Source organism: Thalassophryne amazonica, chromosome 2, assembly GCF_902500255.1.
Source record: "Thalassophryne amazonica chromosome 2, fThaAma1.1, whole genome shotgun sequence".
In the NCBI taxonomy this organism is placed as follows: Eukaryota; Metazoa; Chordata; class Actinopteri; order Batrachoidiformes; family Batrachoididae; genus Thalassophryne; species Thalassophryne amazonica.
Genome location: NC_047104.1, coordinates 24,341,336 through 24,362,440, shown reverse-complemented (window position 1 = coordinate 24,362,440; position 21,105 = coordinate 24,341,336). Strand labels below are relative to the sequence as shown.

General features: G+C 41.7%; 1 protein-coding gene across 1 annotated transcript in view; it reads right to left on the bottom strand.

The window, feature by feature from the left end:
• Positions 1–21,105, bottom strand: part of ubap1lb (ubiquitin associated protein 1-like b) — a 44,933-nt gene that overhangs the window by 15,099 nt on the left and 8,729 nt on the right. Inside the window, exon 2 of the mRNA XM_034162607.1 lies at positions 18,697–19,272. Within this exon, the coding sequence (XP_034018498.1) occupies positions 18,697–19,272 (576 nt within the window). The remainder of the gene's footprint in view (positions 1–18,696; positions 19,273–21,105) is intronic.

Sequence of the window (21,105 nt, the reverse complement as noted above, 5' to 3'; positions counted from 1 at the left end):
GCTTCTATCATCTCATCCTTGGTTCACCTCCAACTCACTTCCTCTTTTTCACCTCCAAAGTCATCAGGCAAAACAACATCCTGTTCCCCCCTGCCACCACTTTATAGTCTCTTGTCCAGCACAGGACATAGTCCACCACCGCGCACTTTCCTCCACTCTTCTACCCAGTGGTTGGCACAGTTCCGCTAACTATCGAAGATAATGTTTTCATTATTGGATTCGCTTTTCAGATAACTTTGAAAACCATCAGTGGACCAATTATCTTCTAATAAGTTTTGGTCGGATAATTTTTAGACGGCTAACATTTTTGCAGATGTAGCTTTTTGTAGTAGATGTGTAATTCTATCCCATACAAACAGAGAAGAGCTAGTTCTAGAAGAAACTGCTCTATCCTCTACAGGCAAAGGAGAACTGGTCATAGAAAAGAAAAAAATGCCAGAAGAAGCCCAGGTTGCTTCTCAAAGCCGAAAAGTCAGGCCACGTGATATAACCGGCATCAAAATACATAGAACACTGCCATCTGTAAATTTCCTAAGAGATCACACACGTGGAGATAAAAAAAAAAAAAAAAAAAAATCATAGATCTGACAGGTTTAGTTGTACAGTGTATGGTTGTCAGCCACACGGTAAAAACAACACACACAAACAGATTTCACACACGAACATTCCCAGGTCAGACACCTCACTTTCTGATTGGCTGCATATCACATTTAGCTCCTCACGTCCTTCTGAGCAGATCAGAGCACTTTTACAAACCACACACAGCAGGAATATCTGATAAGATTATATTTAGCATCATAACGATTGTCAGGGCATCCTTAAGATTGTCGGAAGGGGAAGATTTGGTCCGATATCGGCTTAATTATCTTGCCATGTGAACCAGGCTTGATGTTATGACTCCTCACGAAGCAACTGATTGATTCGTTGTTATGACGCCGCACGGAGCCACTAAACTATCGGATGTTATGACACCAGACAGAGCGACTGATTGATTTGTTGTGTTATGACCACACCCGGCGCCACAAGGGGGCGTTTGGGGCCGACGCCCCCTCACGTCATCAACCTTGCCCCCTCGGATGTTAATGGAACACTGCAAGCTTCAGCGTGACGCACGCCCCCTAGCGCCAGGCCGATATTGCTGAAAGTGGAGTAATTGTGGCACTGTTGGCTTGCCTTAGATGGATGCGTTCCAACGCGTGTGACGTCAGACGCGTCTCTTCGGAAGCGGAAAGGGGGCAGAGATTGCGGCTTCGTCACACTCTGGCTGATTACACAACCTGAAAAAAGTTCAGCGATCGCCGGGTCGCCTGCCCTGAACCACAAAAAAGCTTTAAAAACAGCAGTAGTAGAACGATTCTACCATTACCCTGGTGGGAGAAGCTTTTTTTCAGCTACTTTTCAGTGTGACGGTGGGAGGACCGACGATTTGGTAGGATATCGGTCGAACCGCGACAGCAGGCCGACCTGCATTCCTTGGCAGAGCGAGGCAGGCAGCCGGCCAGGGGTGATGGAGCAAACCCACTCAGTGCGAAATCTCCCACTTTTTGGAAATATGCGAAAACCCAGTTTGCCCAACGGAGGTTAGTTCTGCAGCTTTATCGAGGTGAGAATAATATAAAAATAAAACGTGACGTTTCTGCACTGCTGTGAAGGTTTAATGATCGGCTAACGTTAGCTTAGCTTTTTAGCACAATTGATCTGAGTGAACGCTTTAATTTCTAAATGGTTCAGACATTTATTTTTACCAAATAAAGCTACAGCTTTTTTTTAGACACCACAAAAGCTCAACTTTAAATAACTTATTTTTTCGGGCGTTTTTTAAGAAAACATCTGCTTTTCAGCAACACCACCAGAGTTCAAAGCTGCAGAAGATCAACATCACCTGCTTATAAATAAAAGGCTCTTTGAACAGCAACTATTTTATTATTTTTTAAAAAGCTGTTTCATTTTATATTTTAACAATAAATGAACGGATCATTAAAAATGTCCACGAATCAAAGTCCAAAGACATTTGCACAGGTAGAAGCTCTCCACTTATTGTGCTCAAATTCATATTTTAGAAATGACTCTGTCCTGATAACATTAAAGGCAATTACATTTTTTTTTATCGAAATTACAAGTTTAAATGACTATATATAAAAAATTCATCATGAGATTTATATCACAGAGAAATCCTACTTTACAATCACACTGCAGTCATTAAATTATTTGTATTTGTATTGTGTTTATTCAGTGTTTGTTTTTCTGGTTGAAATGAGATATAAATAATCTACCAGACTTAAAAAAATGTACAAGTTTCCATGTTATTTTATTTCTCTAAAAATAAATGTCCAAGGTTCCTTATATTAAACAAGAAATTATCTAATTTGAAATAACAGGTGGTTTTAATTTACAGATGAAAGGTTTCTAAAGAACTATTTGTTGATTTATTTAGCTATTTTAATTACAAGTGTTCAAGTGTTTAACAGTAATCAGAAATTTTGAGGTAACAAACAACAACAACAAAACATTTCCAATGATTTAACTTCAGAAAACTATGGAGTTAAAATTGTCTCATTAATATTTGTAAATGCACACAGGGTGATCTACAAATAATCATTAATTTGCAAATGTGTTCAGATAGCCACAAATGCAAATTTCATATTTGTAACTTGTAAATTGGTATTTGCAAATAATGTTGTATTTGCAAATATAAAACTTAATTTGTAAAAAAAAAAAAAAAAAAAATACATTTGTAAAACTGGAAATTGTATTTGTGAACTGAGTTTCAGCATTTGTGGATCACCAATTACATGCATTCATCCCTTTCCTCTGCGGCGTCATTTTGAGACATTCTTTTCGCAAACACAGATCCACAAACACATACCGACTGATTTACAAATACACACTCATGCACACTGGATATCCACTAGACGGCAGTGTGGTTCCATTCATTGATGTGGCAAGGTGAAACTATATGCTCCTGGATGACTCTTTAATCGTGATCGCTACTGAGTTTTTAAAATGCTTATTGCAAAGCGTTCTTTTTTTATGACATCATGCAAGTTTTATACATCCGCGGACGCTGATCTGTGTAGATACAAATCAGTTTCCTCGGATCCGCGGAGTTTCGAGAATAAATGCCACTCAAAGCCTGGCTGTTGCGACAGTTGTCGTAAAGCGGGACTGGTTGGTTGCTGCGGTGACACTGTGTGGTTCCTGTGTGATGTGTGATGTTCCTGTGTGTGATGCTTAGCTAAATGTAGCATGTGTACATCGCAAACTTTTAGAACTTTCAAGTTTTTAAAAGAAGAATTTTGCAGCATGTCTGTGTCACGGAGCACGCACAGGCACAATGCTGTTTAATACGCTTATTTGAACCACTGTGTTAAAGAGTACAACACTAACACCCCCGCCCCCCTCCCTATGATGAAATCCGCGGACACATCATAATTTTAAAAAATAATTGACCTTGCAGACAATATCACCACATAGATACCCATCCATCAGACCCCTCCATTACGGTAATGTGAAATGATTTATTCTGAAATGTCGGTCTTCTTTCATCCAGGAGCATATAGTTTCAGTTTGCCACATCAATGAATGGAACCACACTGCCATCTAGTGGATATCCAGTGTGCATGAGTGTGTATTTGTGAATGAGTAGGCATTTGTTTGTGGATCTGTTTTTGCGAAAAGAATGTCTCAAAATGACGTCGCAGAGGAAAGGGATGAATGCATGTAATTGGTGATCCACAAATGCTGAAACTCAATTCACAAATACAATTTCCAGTTTTACAAATGTAATTTTTTTTTTTTTTTTTTTACAAATTAAGTTTTATATTTGCAAATACAACATTATTTGCAAAGACCAATTTACAAGTTACAAATATGAAATTTGCATTTGTGGATATCTGAACACATTTGCAAATCAATGATTATTTGTAGATCACCCTGTGTGTATTTACAAATATTAATGAGACAATTTTAACTCCATAGAAAACTGCTCTATAAATGAGCAGTCCTGTCACACATTGTTTTGTACAGATCAGTGGTTTCTGCACCGAAAACCACTGATCTCTACAAAATGGATTGGTCCAATCCATTTTGTAGAGATCAGTGGTTTCTGCCACAAGTCTTCCGTGTTTTGGCCCGACGCTGAAAGTTGGATTGGCTTGACCTTTGACCACGTCAGCCTGACGACAAGCGGCAATGCGCGCTCCCGTTAGAAGCGTCGGTTTAGCTCGGCTTTTGCTAAAAAGCAACGCGTCTCATTTAAAATAATAATTTTTAGACTGATTTTTGACGCGTCTGACGTGAAAGGCCCAAGAGTGATGACGCTATTTTTTTAAATTATTATTTGAACGTATAGACCCTCGGTCAAGTGATCTGCATTCCTCACAGAGCCGGTGTTCTGTCGAGATGAGGAGGTGCGCGTGCAGTGGCGGAGGTGAGTCGTCGAGGTGAGGTGAGTCGTGCTACATGATCTGCCTTTTGCTTGGTGGACTTGACAAATCCCAGGAACTTACCCTTACTCAGTCAGTCTCTTACAACGGTGTAGCCTAAATACACGAGCTTTCCAGGAGCACACCCAATTCATTACACACGCTCAGGGGCAGGTACCCTCCGGTGTGCACTTTTTTTGGGGGGGGCAACCCCACCCCCTGTGATAAACTCATCGCCCCCTTAATATTTTTTTTTCTGGCGCCAGGACTGGTTATGACGCCGCACGGAGCGAGTGATCGATGCGTTATTGACACCGCACTGCAAAGTTCAACGACCAAAATACCAACATTCTGGGCGCAATGAACACGTTTTCACTATTATTTGATTTCTTTGTGCGACTGACATCATTATTCAAGCATTCAAAAGGTGATTCCTATCGCCACACAACTCCAACCACATACAAGAAAGTTTTTTTTGACAGTTCTTGTTATTGAAAAATCCTCGTCTCCCTAACCGGATAGAGTTGTGATGTCATCATGCGTGTGCTTAGGTGCTGTCTAGCGGGATCTTGAAAAATTTCTTTCTTTTTTTTTTTATACAAATGAAAAAAATTACATTTTACAAAAGCACATTTATTTTTAAACACCAACACGTTACATTGATTCACTTGTGTTGGTTTTTACATAGAATGAATGAATCAACCAATCAGTATGAGTGGAAGTTTAGTTACCCATAATCCCTTTGGGAATCTGTGTGTTAATGTTCAAATCTTCAGAATTAGTGCATTATTTTAAAATGAACAGATATAGACCGCCCACAGCGTCTGAGAGCGCGCCGTGCTCCAATCGACAGGCTCAAACCCCGCTGAAACAACCACATCATTTCCAACATGAAGGCTTTGTTGATCCGGGACGTCGTCTGACTTATACAAAAATGGCAGGAGACGTGGACATCAGTACTTTTTCGGCACATTCCACTATTACAGGAGTTTTTTTCATGGAAAGAAAAGCGGACGGATGTGCCACCGTACCGCTCATGGCGCGGCACAAAACCACCTCCGTGTTGGTCTCACAGGACGGCTTTGAGATGGCTTTCAGACGGCTGTCTGTGGGTTTTCAGTCGTGTGACTAACCGAGAAATTGTGGGTGAGCCCGGACATGCCAGAACATGTCCTGTGAGGCTTTATCACGGCGATGCCGTGACGCGACACGCGGAATTCCTCTGCTCCTCTTTCCATGACAAAAACTCCTGTAACAGTGGAATGTGCTGTTCATTTCCAAACTGGACGCTGTGTTTTATCCGGGACGTCCTCTGACTAGCACAGGAATTGCGGAAGATGTGGTGCGTCGCGGTGGAGCCGCATGGCACAAAGCAACACCGTGATGAAGCCTCACAGGATATGTTCTGGCATGTCCAGGCTCATCCACAATTTCTCGGTTAGTCACACGACTGAAAATACACCGACAGCCGTCTGAAAGCCATCTCAAAGCCGTCCTGTGAGACCAACACGGAGGTGGTTTTGTGCCACGCCATGAGCGACACGGTGGCGCATCCGTCCACTTTTCTTTCCATGAAAAAAAATCCTGTAACAGTGGAATGTGCCGAAAAAGTACTGATGTCCACGTCTCCTGCCATTTTTGTGTAAGTCAGACGACATCCCGGGTCAACAAAGCCTTCACGTTGGAAATGATCTGGTTGTTTCAGCGGGGTTTCAGCCTGTTGATCGGCGCTCGGAGCGCGGTGCATTCTCAGCGGCTGTGGGCGGTCTTTAAACCGGCTGGAGCACTCCTTAATCTGTTTAATCCCCATAAAATCGTCCCTCAAAGCCATTTGAATTTTCCGAACGGTGTCCACCTGGAGGTCTCTCACAGTTTCTGGAAAAAATTGATGCAGCAAAGCTCCAAATCGTTCAGACATTTATTCGAAATAAAAATCCAACGAGAGGGGTGGACCACTGCTCACACAAAGCCTGCTCACAGGCGAACGACGCAACCGACAGGCGTGAAAAAACTCACGCATGCACACGAAGGTTCAAGCTTGGCTGATGCAATCACACGTGATTGAAATCCATATGGTTTTTGAAAAAAATTAAAAGGTCGGATACTTTTCTAACAGACCTCATATATTACTTTGTACATTTTAAGAGTTTAATGTAGTTATTCATCTGGAATAATTTATTTTTAAAGCAAAACCATAATTCAAACCTGCTTTCCATTTCAAGACCTCTGCTTCATCGCTGGACCACTATATCCTATCAGGGTAAATGATGCTAGAGCGCACAAAGATGAGCGCTGGCTCATTGGCTGTTTGGGTTTGTGATCCCCTTTGATTCTATTAGAAGCTTTGGTGGTGTTTAAACTCAAAATCAGCTTCTTAATAGCTGAGAGTGTATGGGAGGCAAAATTGAAAGTTATTGGTTATCTGTAGCTTCTGACAAGTTTTTAGGCAGTTTATCGGTTTAGCATGAAAAAAGATAACTTTTCAGTTAGCTGATTACCAGTTATCGAAGCAAACTTGTTGGTTTGCTGTGCCCACCACTGCTTCTACCTCACCTTGTGCCCGTTCTACTTCAAATAAGTATTCACTACAGCCATTTCAATTTTTATGCAAAATCAATAGTGCAGCAGATAACAGAAACAATCTTTCAAATGGTGATACAACCACTAAATTTGGCACATATGAGGTCTATTAGACAATAAACCGACCCTTTTATTTTTATTTTTTTTAACTAAATGGATTTGAATGACGTGCGATTCCACCAATCATGCTTGAACCCTCGTGCGCATGCGTGAGTTTTTTCACGCGTGTCGGTGACGTCATTTCCCTGTGGGCAGGCCTTGAGTGAGATGTGGTCCCGCCCTCTCGGCTGAATTCCTTTGTTTCACACGCTGCTCGAGACGGCGCGCGTTGCTTTATCAAAATTTTTTATGGACTTGTGAGGAATATCCAAGTGGATAGTATTCGAGAAATTAAGCTGGTTTTCGGTGAAAAGTTTAACGGCTGATGAGAGATTATGGGGTGTTTCTGTCGGTGTAAGGACTTCCCACAGAGCGGGACGTCCTGCAGCGCTTCCAGGCACCGTCGTCGGCCTGTTTCGACCTGAAAACATCCTAATTTAAGGCTTAATTCACCCAGGACGTCGTGAGAGAACAGAGAAGATTCAGAAGAGGCCGGCATAAGGACTTTATGCGGATATTCCACTGTTTAAGGACATTTTTTAATGAAAGACGTGCGCGCAAATTCGCCGAGTCGTTTCCGTGACGACTCGGCGAATCTGTGTGCGCCGCGACAGGAAAAACACCTCCGTGTTGAAAACCATTTGTAAAATTCAGGCGGCTTTTGATGGCTTTCAACAAGTGAGTAACTGAGAAATTGTTTAACAGCTTGGGCATGTTCCAACTTGCCCTTTAAGGTTTCCAACGGAGGTGTTTTCCTGTCGCGACCCCCCGCGGTCGGGTCCGGCCCGACATGCGACTCTGTCCGCACGTTCTTTCATTACAAAATGTCCGTTAACAATGGAATGTCTGAATAAACTCCTCATGCCGACTTCTTCTGAAAGTTCTCTGTTCTCTGACGACTTCCTGGGTCAACAGAGCCTGAAATGTGGAAGTTTTCAACTTGAAACGGCGAGACGCTGCCGCCTCGAAGCGCAGATCACCGTCAGGCACCGTGGGCCGTCCTTACGGCGACACTACCAGACCAAAATCTCTCATCAGCCGTTAAACTTTTTACCGAAAACCAGCTGAATTTATCGAATGGTGTCCACTCAGTTGTGCCTTACAGCTTTGAAAAAATTTTTATCAAACAAAGCAGCAGTCTCTGAGCCATTCCTAAACAATAAAAAAATCGACGAGAGGGTGGACGAATCCTCACTCAAAGACTGCCCACAGGCGAATGACGTAACCGACAGGCGTGAAAAAACTCTCGCATGCCCACGAGGGTTCAAGCATGTCTGATGTAATCACACGTGATTCAAATCCATATGGTTTTTGAAAAAAATAAGGTCGGATACTTTTCTGATAGACCTCGTATACTCCTTAGACAGTACTCTTTTGAAAAAGCAGACTGTTCACTTGAATTTTCAATAAGCGGCCAAGTAGGGGTCAATGAAGAACTACACAGGGGTCAAAATTTAAAAATGCGCTAATCATATTGAAAAGTATAACATTATTTGTCTCATCATAAATTATTCCAAAAGGTATAGTTTGGGATATCTATGACTGAATTCTATGGCATTATAGGGTAAAAACAGCAAAAATGTTGACAAAGGCCAAAAGTTGCTCCAATTTTGGTAAAAAGTGATGCAAATTATTCATTGAACAAATAGGTTTAATGACTGTAATCATTCTGACCATGCTGAATGTTTACTGTCCAAAGTAAAAGGTCAAACAATGTCAGCATCCGTTGGATTCTATGACATGTGACATACGTTACTGTGTAACGTGATAACTAAGCTCGACACATGGTGCAAGCTATTGCTTTTTAGAACCCTATTAATAAGTTTCATCACATTTTACCAAAATTGGAGCAACTTTACTTTTTGACCACTGTACAAAATGAAATTGTTCTTTGTCTCCATTTTCGCTTTTTTTTTTTACCCCATAACACCATACAAGTCAGTCATAGATAGACCAAACTCAGTGGTGGGCACAGATAACCAAAAAAATTAACTTTGATAACAGATAATCAGATAACTGAAAAATTATCTTTGATAAAGATAAACCGATACACCACCCAAAAATGTATCGAAAGTTACAGATTACCGATAACCGATAAATTCTAGTATTGTCTCTGGTACATTTGCAACTACAATAAACTGAATTTGAGTTTTAACACCATGATCACTTTTGGAAGCATCAAAAGCGACAAAAAACCCAAACAATGAGCCCGCACTTCTATGTTTGAACATCCTGCCCCCTGCTGGAAGCTGTTGTTTACAGCACAGCTTACAGCACAGAAGCAAGCTAAGAACAGCCAAAAAAGCCCAGCTCTCTACCAATCACAATGCTCCGGTCAGGCGGAGATCTTGGAAAATAAAGTCATGCTGACTTATGGTTTGGTGTGAATAGTGATAGAATAACTCCATTAATGTCAATTCTGTCATTTGTACAAAGTTAAAATATAAGATATATCTTTTAATGTTAAATAATGCACTAATTCTGAGGTTTTGTAACAAACACAGACAGATCACCAAGGATTTTGGGTAAAAGTGCCTCTGCTAAACACTGATTGATTCAGTCATTCATTATGTAAACCAACACATTAATGTGATGTGTGTTGTGTGTTGGTGTTTACAGATAAATGTGCTTTTGTAAAATATTCCATTTTTATTTGTAAAAACAGGCATTTTTATGGAGCCCTGGAAGTGTCATCGCAAAATGTTTTGCATGTGGAGAGAATGTGCGCTCAATTTATTAGTGCCGTGCACACGTTTTATTATATTGTAAAACGTGCACTCAATTTTGTCTTGACACATAAATGTTGGCTTTGCACTGTGCAAGTTTTGGCCCTTTTTCAGATGATTTTTCATTTGTGCGAGAATTTTTTGGATCGAGTTTCAGGTTAATCGCGCATCCTGCATCGTGTAGTGTACATGGAGTAACAAGCTGCGATTAACATCTCACGACCACCTCCTGATCGCCAATCGTATGGTCGAATGAAAATCAAAACTGTTGCTGCTGAAGAGCTACAAGCATCCAACCGCTCGCACTGTGCATGTGCAAACACCGCAGAGCTGTCTTGTAATGTTTTTTTTGTCGTTTTGTTTTGTTTTTAAACTTTGATGTCTCCCATCGAGAGTTTTTGTAAATTAAGTTTGAAAAAACTTAACTTGTGATTAAAAATATCATACAGTGTCTGCTCAGCTTCAGGACGAATACTGCCATGAACTGCCATGAACACTACTGGCCAGTAGATGGCAGTAGAGGCCTTGAAAACGTGCCAAAACAAAATTCCAGATAATCCGTGTCTGCTACATTTAAGATGCGTGGAATTTAACAAACACAAATACAATAACAACATCTATAAACCCAGAGAATATATTCACAAGAGTTTTAGGCACTAGCGTTTAATGCTGTTGTCCGTGGAGCCTGAACAGAGTGTCTGAAATGCATTTATACTGTCGTGAATGTACTGAGATTACCCTATCCTACCCATAATGCACTGCTGGGCACAGCATGTGCTCACTAAAACCTTAAAAATTAGCACATTACTTTAAAACTAAAACAAATATCTGATATTTTCACTTTATAAAACTTTTAAATAACTTGTCCAAAATGAGTTTGGTTAAAATTTGAACCATAAGTTAAAAATGTATGTCTCTGGATGACTTGGGTGATATTGCCAGCGCATCAGTATGGTGTTAAAGGTAATGATTTTTTTTTTTTTTTTTTTGTGGCCAGTTCTCCTTTGCCTGCAGAGGATAGAGTGGTTTGTCCTGGAAACAGCTCTCTTCTGTTTGCAGAGGGTAGAACTATACATCTGTTAGGAAACTTTTAACAGGTAGGTGCTCAACTTATTTTAAAAATATTTGCTGCTGTTCAGCTTTGTTTACTACGTTATCGGTCTAAAAGTTATCAGACAAAAATTTAGTGGAAGATAATTAGTCCGATAATGGTTTTCAAAGTTATCTAAAAAGATAACTGTTAATGAAAACATCATCTTAGATAATTATCTGTTATCGGATTATCGGAACTGTGCTCACCACTGACCAAACTACAGTAAAACTCGCATATAATGGATTCAGGTGGACCAGCAAATTTTGTCTGTTATTTGGTATGTTAATGTTTCCCATAATCCTCCTGGCGGCCCCCTGCACTTCCCAGAATGCACCACAGTGCCAGCAGAGTTGTGGCAGCTCACAGCGCATGTAAACATTGGCTAGCCAGGATGTGGATAATGTTGATCCAGCAAGTTCACAGGCAATTATGTTGATGACACGCTCGCTCAAGTTGAGAGGGTCATCTAGAGGAGGTGTAACACCTGTGATGGACTTCTGCTGTGCCCCAATCTTGTCTTGTTGACCGTACCTCATGAGGTTGTTTACACTGTGCCCTAAACCGGAACTCTGCTGAAACCAACCTCTCGCGTGAGTCAGAAACTGCCAGAAGGCACAAGATTCACAATTGCAAAATAGTGAGTAATCAAAATCTGTAAAAAATTGTATGAACAGACAAAATCCATTATATGTATGTAACACATTAGTTACAGTTAAGAGGTGCCGACCAATCTACAGGGAATCACCAGCACCAATAAAGCTTATGTATTTCCTTGATTAAATGCCTGACCTTGACACCTGCCTTATTTATTCAAACTTCGTCTGAAAAAAAAAAAAATAGATGCCTTCCTCAATTAAGCGCCAGGCATTATGTGCATTAAAAATATTACATTTGGTCCAATGACTATTTTATCTAAGTCTGCTGTGGAGTGGTATCTTAAAATCCTAAAGCCTGATTTATACTTCTACAACTCCGTAACTCCATGGCCATGCAAGGATGCCGACATGCATGTGACCCTTTTTAAATTCTCAGTCGCGTTGGTGGGCATTTTTTTGCTATTTAACACAGGAAAAGTGGCTTTTTCTGGATTAATTTGTCCCTCAATGAGCTCCACTTATTATACAATCATCAACCGCCAAACCAACAGTACAGTACAAGCAATTTACCTCCATGAATTACAGCTCATTTGAGTGCTTTTTCTCATTCAGTGTTGTAAAGTTGGTCATATTTGCAGATTTTTCTGCCAAACATATTTGACCCATGATCAAAATTTAATCGGCGGGCACACTGCAAAAACTTTTAAAATATGACAGGAGAAGAAGGAGTGAAAACGTAAAAGTGACCAATCACAGGCCTTGCGGCCTCCGTCATTAAAGCAGGTGCATGTCAGGCTACGGGGCGTTTTGTCCAATGTGAACAAAAATCAGTTATACAAAAAAATGGTATGTACAATGTTTATTACACGGAAAACCACACAAAAGCATTGGGACTTTTGCTTTTGTCCGGTGAGTGTGAGTATCCAGTTTACATTGATGGTTTAGGCGAATTTTACTGTATACCTTTTTGGAATCTTTATGATCAGACAAGTAATGTGGTATACGAGGTCTGTTAGAAAAGTAACGGACCTTTTTATTTTTTTCAAAAACTATATGGATTTGATTCATATGTTTTTACGTCAGCCAAGCTTGAACCTTCGTGCGCATGCGTGAGTTTTTCCACGCCTGTCGGTTGCATCATTCGCCTGTGGGCAGGCTTTGAGTGAGCACTGCTCCACCCCTCTCATCGTTGTTTCATTGCAAGGAAATGGCGGAATGATTTGGGCTTTTTTCCATCAGAATTTTTTCAGAAACTGTTAGAGACAGGCAGCTGGAAACCATTCGAAAAATTTATCTGGCTTTCGGTGAAAATTTTACGGGCTTCACAGAGAATAAGGAGTGTTACTACAGCTTTAAGGACGGCCCACAATGGCCCACGGCGCGCCGCGCTCCAAGCCACCATCGAGAGGCAGAAACCACCACGTCATTTCTAAACGGATGGCTGTGTGGAGCCGGGATCATCGTGTGCAATTTCTCTGGTTATCACAAGAGCTGGACATCAGCCATTTTCCGGCAGATTTCACTTTTAACAAGAGATTTTGTCATGGAAAGCCGCGCGGAGGCTTCGCGCGTCACGACCGATTCGCTGATGAAGCGAGACAAAGGAACACCTCCGTTTCGGAGTGTCAGAGGACAAGTTAGTACATGCCCAGCTCTCCACAATTTCTCTTATACTCACTCGACTGGTAAGCACTGAAAGCCGAGATAGGCATGTCTCATTGGTGATTTTAACATTCATATAAATAAGCCTTCTGATCCCCTCTGCAAATCATTTATGGAAATTGTGGATGCATTAGGATTTCGGCAATGCATTCGGGACTCAACACACATTAGTGGAAATACCCTGGATCTGGTTCTCGCACGTGGTATTGCTGTCACGAATATTGACATCATGCCTCTTACATCAGTGGTCTCTGATCAATCACTTATTAAATTTACAGTTTTGCTGCCGTGTTTAGTGGAACAACAACCTTATATATCACTACGGCGATGCATCAACTCCTCAACTAAGACTGAACTTGAAGCTAGACTGCCTGATGTCTTAGCTTCACATTTGGCAAATACCCAATCAGTTGACAGACTTATTTGATCCTATACCAACAAAACTGTTTAAGGACCTGTGGCCCACTCTTGGGCCGACTGTGCTGGAAATTTTTAATCTTTCTTTAACTTCTGGATCTGTTCCTAAATGTTTCAAATCTGCAGTGATTAAACCATTACTTAAGAAACCTAATCTTGACCCTAGTGTATTGACAAACTATCAGCCGATAACAAATCTATCACTTTACTCTAAAATTCACAGCAGCTCGTGGACTATCTTACTGAGAATAATCTCTTTGAGCCACTGCAGTCTGCTTTTAGAAAATATAATTCCACAGAGACAGCTCGCACTAAAGTGGTGAATGATCATCTGCTTACAGTGCTGCATTTGATACCGTGGATCATCATATTCTACTTGATAGGCTGGAAAATCATTTTGGGATTACTGGGAGTACCCTTGCATGGCTGACGTCATACTTGACCAGTCATTCTCACTGTGTTTTGTACAGTAACACTACCTCTAACCTTAGTGACATGAAATTTGGGGTTCCACAGGGGTTCATCTTAGGCCCCCTGCTTTTCTCCCTTTATATAGCACCCCTTGGGCACATATTGCGGTGTTTTGGGATTACCTTTCACTGCTATGCTGATGATACTCAGTTATACATGCCAATAACTGCTGGTAATCTCATTCAGATAAAATCCTTATAAGATTGCATTGCATCAGTGAGAAGCTGGATGTCTAGAAACGTCCAACTTTTAAACTCTGATAAGACTGAAATGATGGTTCTTGGTCCAGTGAGACATTGGCATCAATTTGACCAGTTAACGCTCAGCCTAGGCCTGTGTGTCATACATCACACTGACAAATTGAGGAACCTTGAGGTAATTTTTGATCCTACATTGTCCTTTGACCTCCACATTAGAAATATTACGAGGACTGCTTTCTTCCACCTGCAAAATATAGCGAAGATTCGTTCCATTCTGTCTATGGCTGATGCTGAGACCCTGATCAATCAATCAATCAATCAATCAATTTTTTTATATAGCGCCAAATCACAACAAACAGTTGCCCCAAGGTGCTTTATATTGTAAGGCAAGGCCATACAATAATTATGTAAACCCCAACGGTCAAAACGACCCCCTGTGAGCAAGCACTTGGCTACAGTGGGAAGGAAAAACTCCCTTTTAACAGGAAGAAACCTCCAGCAGACCAGGCTCAGGGAGGGGCAGTCTTCTGCTGGGACTGGTTGGGGCTGAGGGAGAGAACCAGGAAAAAGACATGCTGTGGAGGGGAGCAGAGATCGATCACTAATGATTAAATGCAGAGTGGTGCATACAGAGCAAAAAGAGAAAGAAACAGTGCATCATGGGAACCCCCAGCAGTCTACGTCTATAGCAGCATAACTAAGGGATGGTTCAGGGTCACCTGATCCAGCCCTAACTATAAGCTTTAGCAAAAAGGAAAGTTTTAAGCCTAATCTTAAAGTAGATAGGGTGTCTGTCTCCCTGATCTGAATTGGGAGCTGGTTCCACAGGAGAGGAGCCTGAAAGCTGAAGGCTCTGCCTCCCATTCTACTCTTACAAACCCTAGGAACTACAAGTAGCCTGCAGTCTGAGAGCGAAGCGCTCTATTGGGGTGATATGGTACTACGAGGTCCCTAAGATAAGATGGGACCTGATTATTCAAAACCTTATAAGTAAGAAGAAGAATTTTAAATTCTATTCTAGAATTAACAAGAAGCCAATGAAGAGAGGCCAATATGGGTGAGATATGCTCTCTCCTTCTAGTCCCCGTCAGTACTCTAGCTGCAGCATTTTGAATTAACTGAAGGCTTTTTAGGGAACTTTTAGGACAACCTGATAATAATGAATTACAATAGTCCAGCCTAGAGGAAATAAATGCATGAATTAGTTTTTCAGCATCACTCTGAGACAAGACCTTTCTGATTTTAGAGATATTGCGTAAATACAAAAAAGCAGTCCTACATATTTGTTTAATATGCGCTTTGAATGACATATCCTGATCAAAAATGACTCCAAGATTTCTCACAGTATTACTAGAGGTCAGGGTAATGCCATCCAGAGTAAGGATCTGGTTAGACACCATGTTTCTAAGATTTGTGGGGCCAAGTACAATAACTTCAGTTTTATCTGAGTTTAAAAGCAGGAAATTAGAGGTCATCCATGTCTTTATGTCTGTAAGACAATCCTGCAGTTTAGCTAATTGGTGTGTGTCCTCTGGCTTCATGGATAGATAAAGCTGGGCATCATCTGCGTAACAATGAAAATTTAAGCAATACCGTCTAATAATACTGCCTAAGGGAAGCATGTATAAAGTGAATAAAATTGGTCCTAGCACAGAACCTTGTGGAACTCCATAATTAACTTTAGTCTGTGAAGAAGATTCCCCATTTACATGAACAAATTGTAATCTATTAGACAAATATGATTCAAACCACCGCAGCCACAGTGCCTTTAATACCTATGGCATGCTCTAATCTCTGTAATAAAATTTTATGGTCAACAGTATCAAAAGCAGCACTGAGGTCTAACAGAACAAGCACAGAGATGAGTCCACTGTCCGAGGCCATAAGAAGATCATTTGTAACCTTCACTAATGCTGTTTCTGTACTATGATGAATTCTAAAACCTGACTGAAACTCTTCAAATAGACCATTCCTCTGCAGATGATCAGTTAGCTGTTTTACAACTACCCTTTCAAGAATTTTTGAGAGAAAAGGAAGGTTGGAGATTGGCCTATAATTAGCTAAGATAGCTGTTGTGTGGGCCGCTGAAGAGGAGGTACTGCTGGCTCACCACCACCAGAGGGCACCCTGCCTGGAGTGCGGGCTCCAGGCACCAGAGGGCGCTGCCGCCTCACAGGAGCAGCCGGAGTGACAGCTGACACTCATCACCTATGACAGCTGTCACCACTCATCGGATCAGCATCGGTATATTAGCAAGACGTCATCTCCACCTCTTTGCCGAGATATCGTTCTACCTGGAAGGTAACGTACCTCAGCTGACTGCTTAACAATATCCTTTGTGACTTTGTGCATTATCTTGTGGACTGCTTTTCCAACGAGAGGTGGAGGTAGCTTTCCTGCCGTGCTGATTCCTGGGTGCAAACGCATCCTCATTTACTTGCCTTTTGTTCCTCGCCAGCAGTACCAGGTCCGACACGCGGAGGCAGTGGCCACCTGGGAGTTCGGGACTTGGCGGCTCCAGTATTCCCGGGGTCTGGTGGCGGAGGAAATCGTGTGGTTCCGGTTCTGCTTTGGACAGGCGTCTCCTATCTTCGAGCCTGCCCACACGACACCTTGTGAATTGACTATTGTCTATTGTTGCAATCTGTTGTATTTGTTGTGCACATTCACAACAGTAAAGTGTTGTTATATGACCTACTCCATTGTCCGTTCATTTGCGCCCCCTGTTGTGGGTCCGTGTACCTACACTTTCCCAACAATAGCTGGGTCAAGTGATGGCTTTTTAAGTAATGGTTTAATTACTGCCACCTTAAAAGCCTGTGGTACATAGCTAACTAACAAAGATAGATTGATCATATTTAAGATCGAAGCATTAAATAATGGTAGGGCTTCCTTGAGCAGCCTGGTAGGAATGGGGTCTAATAAACATGTTGATGGTTTGGATGAAGTAACTAATGAAAATAACTCAGACAGAACAATCGGAGAGAAAGAGTCTAACCAAATACCGGCATCACTGAAAGCAGCCAAAGATAACGATACGTCTTTGGGATGGTTATGAGTAATTTTTTCTCTAATAGTTAAAATTTTGTTAGCAAAGAAAGTCATGAAGTCATGACTTTCTTGATCCACGTGTTTATCGCTTCTAGATTAGATTATTGCAATGTTCTATTTTCTGGTTTACCGCAGTCTAGCATTAGGGCTCTCCAATTGGTTCAAAATGCTGCTGCCAGACTTTGGACACGAAGCAGAAAGATCGACCACATTACACCCATTTTGGCATCCTTTCACTGGCTTCCTGTCCCAGTGAGATCAGATTTTAAGGTTCTGCTACTAGTCTATAAAATTGTTCATGGACTGGCACCTCCCTACCTAGCTGACCTAATTAATCCTTACGTACCGTCCTGGGCTTTGCGTTCTCAGGGTGCAGGACTACTTTGTGTCCCTAGGGTGAATAAGAAGTCTGCAGATCATAGAGCTTTCTCTTATCATGCCCCTGCTCTGTGGAATGAGCTCCCTGCATCAATAAAACAGATTCTGTGGAGACTTTCAAGTCCAGACTTAAGATGCACTTATTTTCCCTTTCGTATGGCCAGCATACTGGTATAGTTTTTTTTACGCTTTTTACTCTTTTAATTCATTTTATTAGGAAACGGAGCATGCCGCAGCCTCAACTTTACCTAAATTCTGGGTCTTTTAGTGAAGCTTACGGTCAGTGGCCGGTGATCACCTTATTATTTCTTCTATTTTCTTGTTGATTAATGCTGACAAATTATACTGTATCTCTTGTCTTTCTGATGCCTGATTCTGTTTTTTCTCTCTGTTTGAGGTGCAGCTCCATCCAGAGATGGGAGTTGTATTTGTGCTGGCGACCCTCCTGTCCTGTGCACCAACAACATTTCCTGTATGTTCATTTTGTGAATTGTTCTGTAATTTATGTTTGTAGCATGGCCCAAGCAGAGGGTCACCCCTTTGAGTCTGGTCTGCTTGAGGTTTCTTCCTCAGAGGGAGTTTTTCCTTACCATCGTTGCTCTGGGGGTTACTAAGGTTAGACCTTACTTGTGTGATGTGCCTTGAGGCAACTCTTGTGATTTGCCGCTATATAAATGAAAATAAATTGAAATTGAAATGAATTCAAAAATTAAGACTTTTTTTGTTAAATCAATTAAAATTTTTACCCAAGAGGTGAAAGTAAAGGCCAGTTTGCCTGCAAAGTTTCTTTGTTTAGAATGACGATGAACCAATGATATGGCATGACCTCAAGTGATACAAGGCGACCCAGTTGAAGGACATTGTGAGATCTGGAAGACTGTCGTGGCCATGCTGTGTAATTGCTGGCACTAGAAAGATAAGCATTTTCTTCAGATTTGTGCCAAAAATGTGGACACCAGTAGTAGCTCTCCTATACCTCAGACGAGATTAATGTCTTACCTCATGTGCTGGCTGCAGGTCCTTGAAGACTGGGACCTTGGTCACTGCGATGGAAGTGGTGTTGGCATCTTGTCGTGTGGTGGGAACTTCACTCTGGCTTTTGTCGTCTTGCTTGGACTTCTCCAGCATGGTCTGGGAACGGTGGCGTAAATTCTTCCTGCGTTGGTGTGGTAAGCTGCTCAGGCAGGTGTGGGGGCTCAGGAGGTCTGGGATGAAAGCCTTCTGAGCTTTGCTCTGCTCATGTGTCCATAAACCAGGAGGAAGGTCACCAGCGTTCTCTGACAGAACAGCCTGTGTTTTCTCCACAGGGCTGACGTCATCTTCAGAGTCTGAAATGGCCGTCTTGCTGCGTAGAATAGCAGGGTTGAGGCTGTAAGATCGCTGTCGAGGATTGGGCTCCCAGAAGTCTGAGCTGTGCCGGCTGGCCAGGCGGCTCTGCTGGGGGCTTCTGAACATCATCCAGTACGGAGGACAGGACGGTGGTACTTCTGTCGTGGAGTAGAGTTGAGGCCGGCGTGCGGTAGTGAAGCCACTCTGCAGTCCTGTTAAAACCCAGTTCTCCAGACTGAACTCGTACTGCCACATGAAGAAAGAACACCAAAATGTACAAACCCTGCTCACTGCCAGAAACACTTTATTCCACAATCAATAATTAGCTGATCTTGGAAGAGGGAAAAAAAAAAAAAAACTGAGAAGGAGTGAGCCCAAAATATACACACATGCCCCAGTGTCAGTTCGTCAATCAGAAGGATTGACAAATTTTTAAAAATTTGTCAGTTTTCTCCTGTTTCTCCTGTTGCTATGATGAATTGTCTATTTTTTATTTTGTTTTTACATTTGCTAAGCAACAACAGAATTGATTGAAATTCAAGGGAGCTTGTCGGCTGTTGATAAAGTGGCTGTTGTCCTGCTATCTGCTGGGATTAAATCCAGTGAGTCTTCTTTCTCTGATGTGTATATCTGTCTTGCAGGCCAGTTTCATACACACAGAAAATTAACTCCTTGAACTGGGAATCTCCAGTGTGGATGACAAGAACAATTTTTAATGTAAAGAAGAAATGTTTGATTCTTCTTCTTCTGTTGTCTGGTAATGTTCAGATTAATCCAGGTCCCTCTCCCTCTCTGAAAAATATCAATACCCCTGATAGTGTCAGAGCCAGATCAGGCCTTTGCATACATTTAAATGTCCGGAGCCTGCTTCCTAAAATTGATTTAGTACAAATGTGTGTCCAGAGAACAGAACATGAGCATCCTCGTGTTGTCTGAGACTTGGTTGAGAAAATCAGTCTCGGATTGTGTTATAGCTATTAACTAACATAGACTCATTTTTTATTGTCATTCAGTAAAAAACATCACAGATGCTGATACAGAACAAAATATTGATGCACTGCATGAATAAACAGAATAACAGCACAGAATAAAAGTTCAAGGTGTGTGATCCTGATAAACTGGGTTTGAAAAAAAATGACTGATAACTGTCTGTATATACACAGCATACAATAAATAAATAAAAGACACGGGATATTATATGAAGATGCTACAAGGATAAAGGTGCTGAGGGCAGGAGGGAAAACAGTTTATTAAAGGGATGTGAACTGTCCCTGATAATCCGTCTTGCCCTGGACAAGCAGCGCTGTTCTACCAGTTCACCAATGGTTGGCAGCCTGGCCCTAATAATCTTCTCTGCTGCCCTCGCAACCCTCTCCAATCCTTCCTGTCTACAAGGCTGCTACTTTCATGCCACAGACAGATACTACTGGTTAGTACACTCTGTATGGTTCCACTATAGAAGGAGGTGAAGACAACTGAGCTTAGACGGGCACTCTTTAACCTGTAGAGAAAGTGCAGATGCTGGTTGGCTTTTTTAACCAGAGAGGATATGTGCATAGACTAGGTCAGATTGTTGGAGACATGAACCCCCAGGAATTTTGATTGCTGCACAATCTCCACAGCAGAGTCCTTGATGTAAATGGGACTATGGAGGGGACCATCTTCAAACACCAGCTCCTTTGTTTTCTCCAGGGATTATGTTGTTAAATGCAGAACTAAAAGCAACCAGCAGCATCTGGACCCATGCATTTTTCTTCTTCAGGTGTTCCATGGACAGGTGGAGAGCAGTGGCTGAGGAGTCCTCAGCAGAGCGGTTTGGTCGGTACGCAAACTGTAGGGTGTCGATTGTGGAGGTAAAATGGAGGTGACTGCTTTTTTATTAGTCTTTCAAAGCACTTCATGATGGAAGTAAGGGCTGCAGGGTGGTAATCGTCAAGGGTGGTAATGGAGGGTCTTTTGGGCACTGGGATGATGGCTGTTTTGAAGCATGAAAGCACAACTGCTTGACCCAGGGAGATGTTAAAAATATCTGTCAGGACCTGTGCCAGTTGTTCTGCACACCTCTTAAGCATGTAGCCA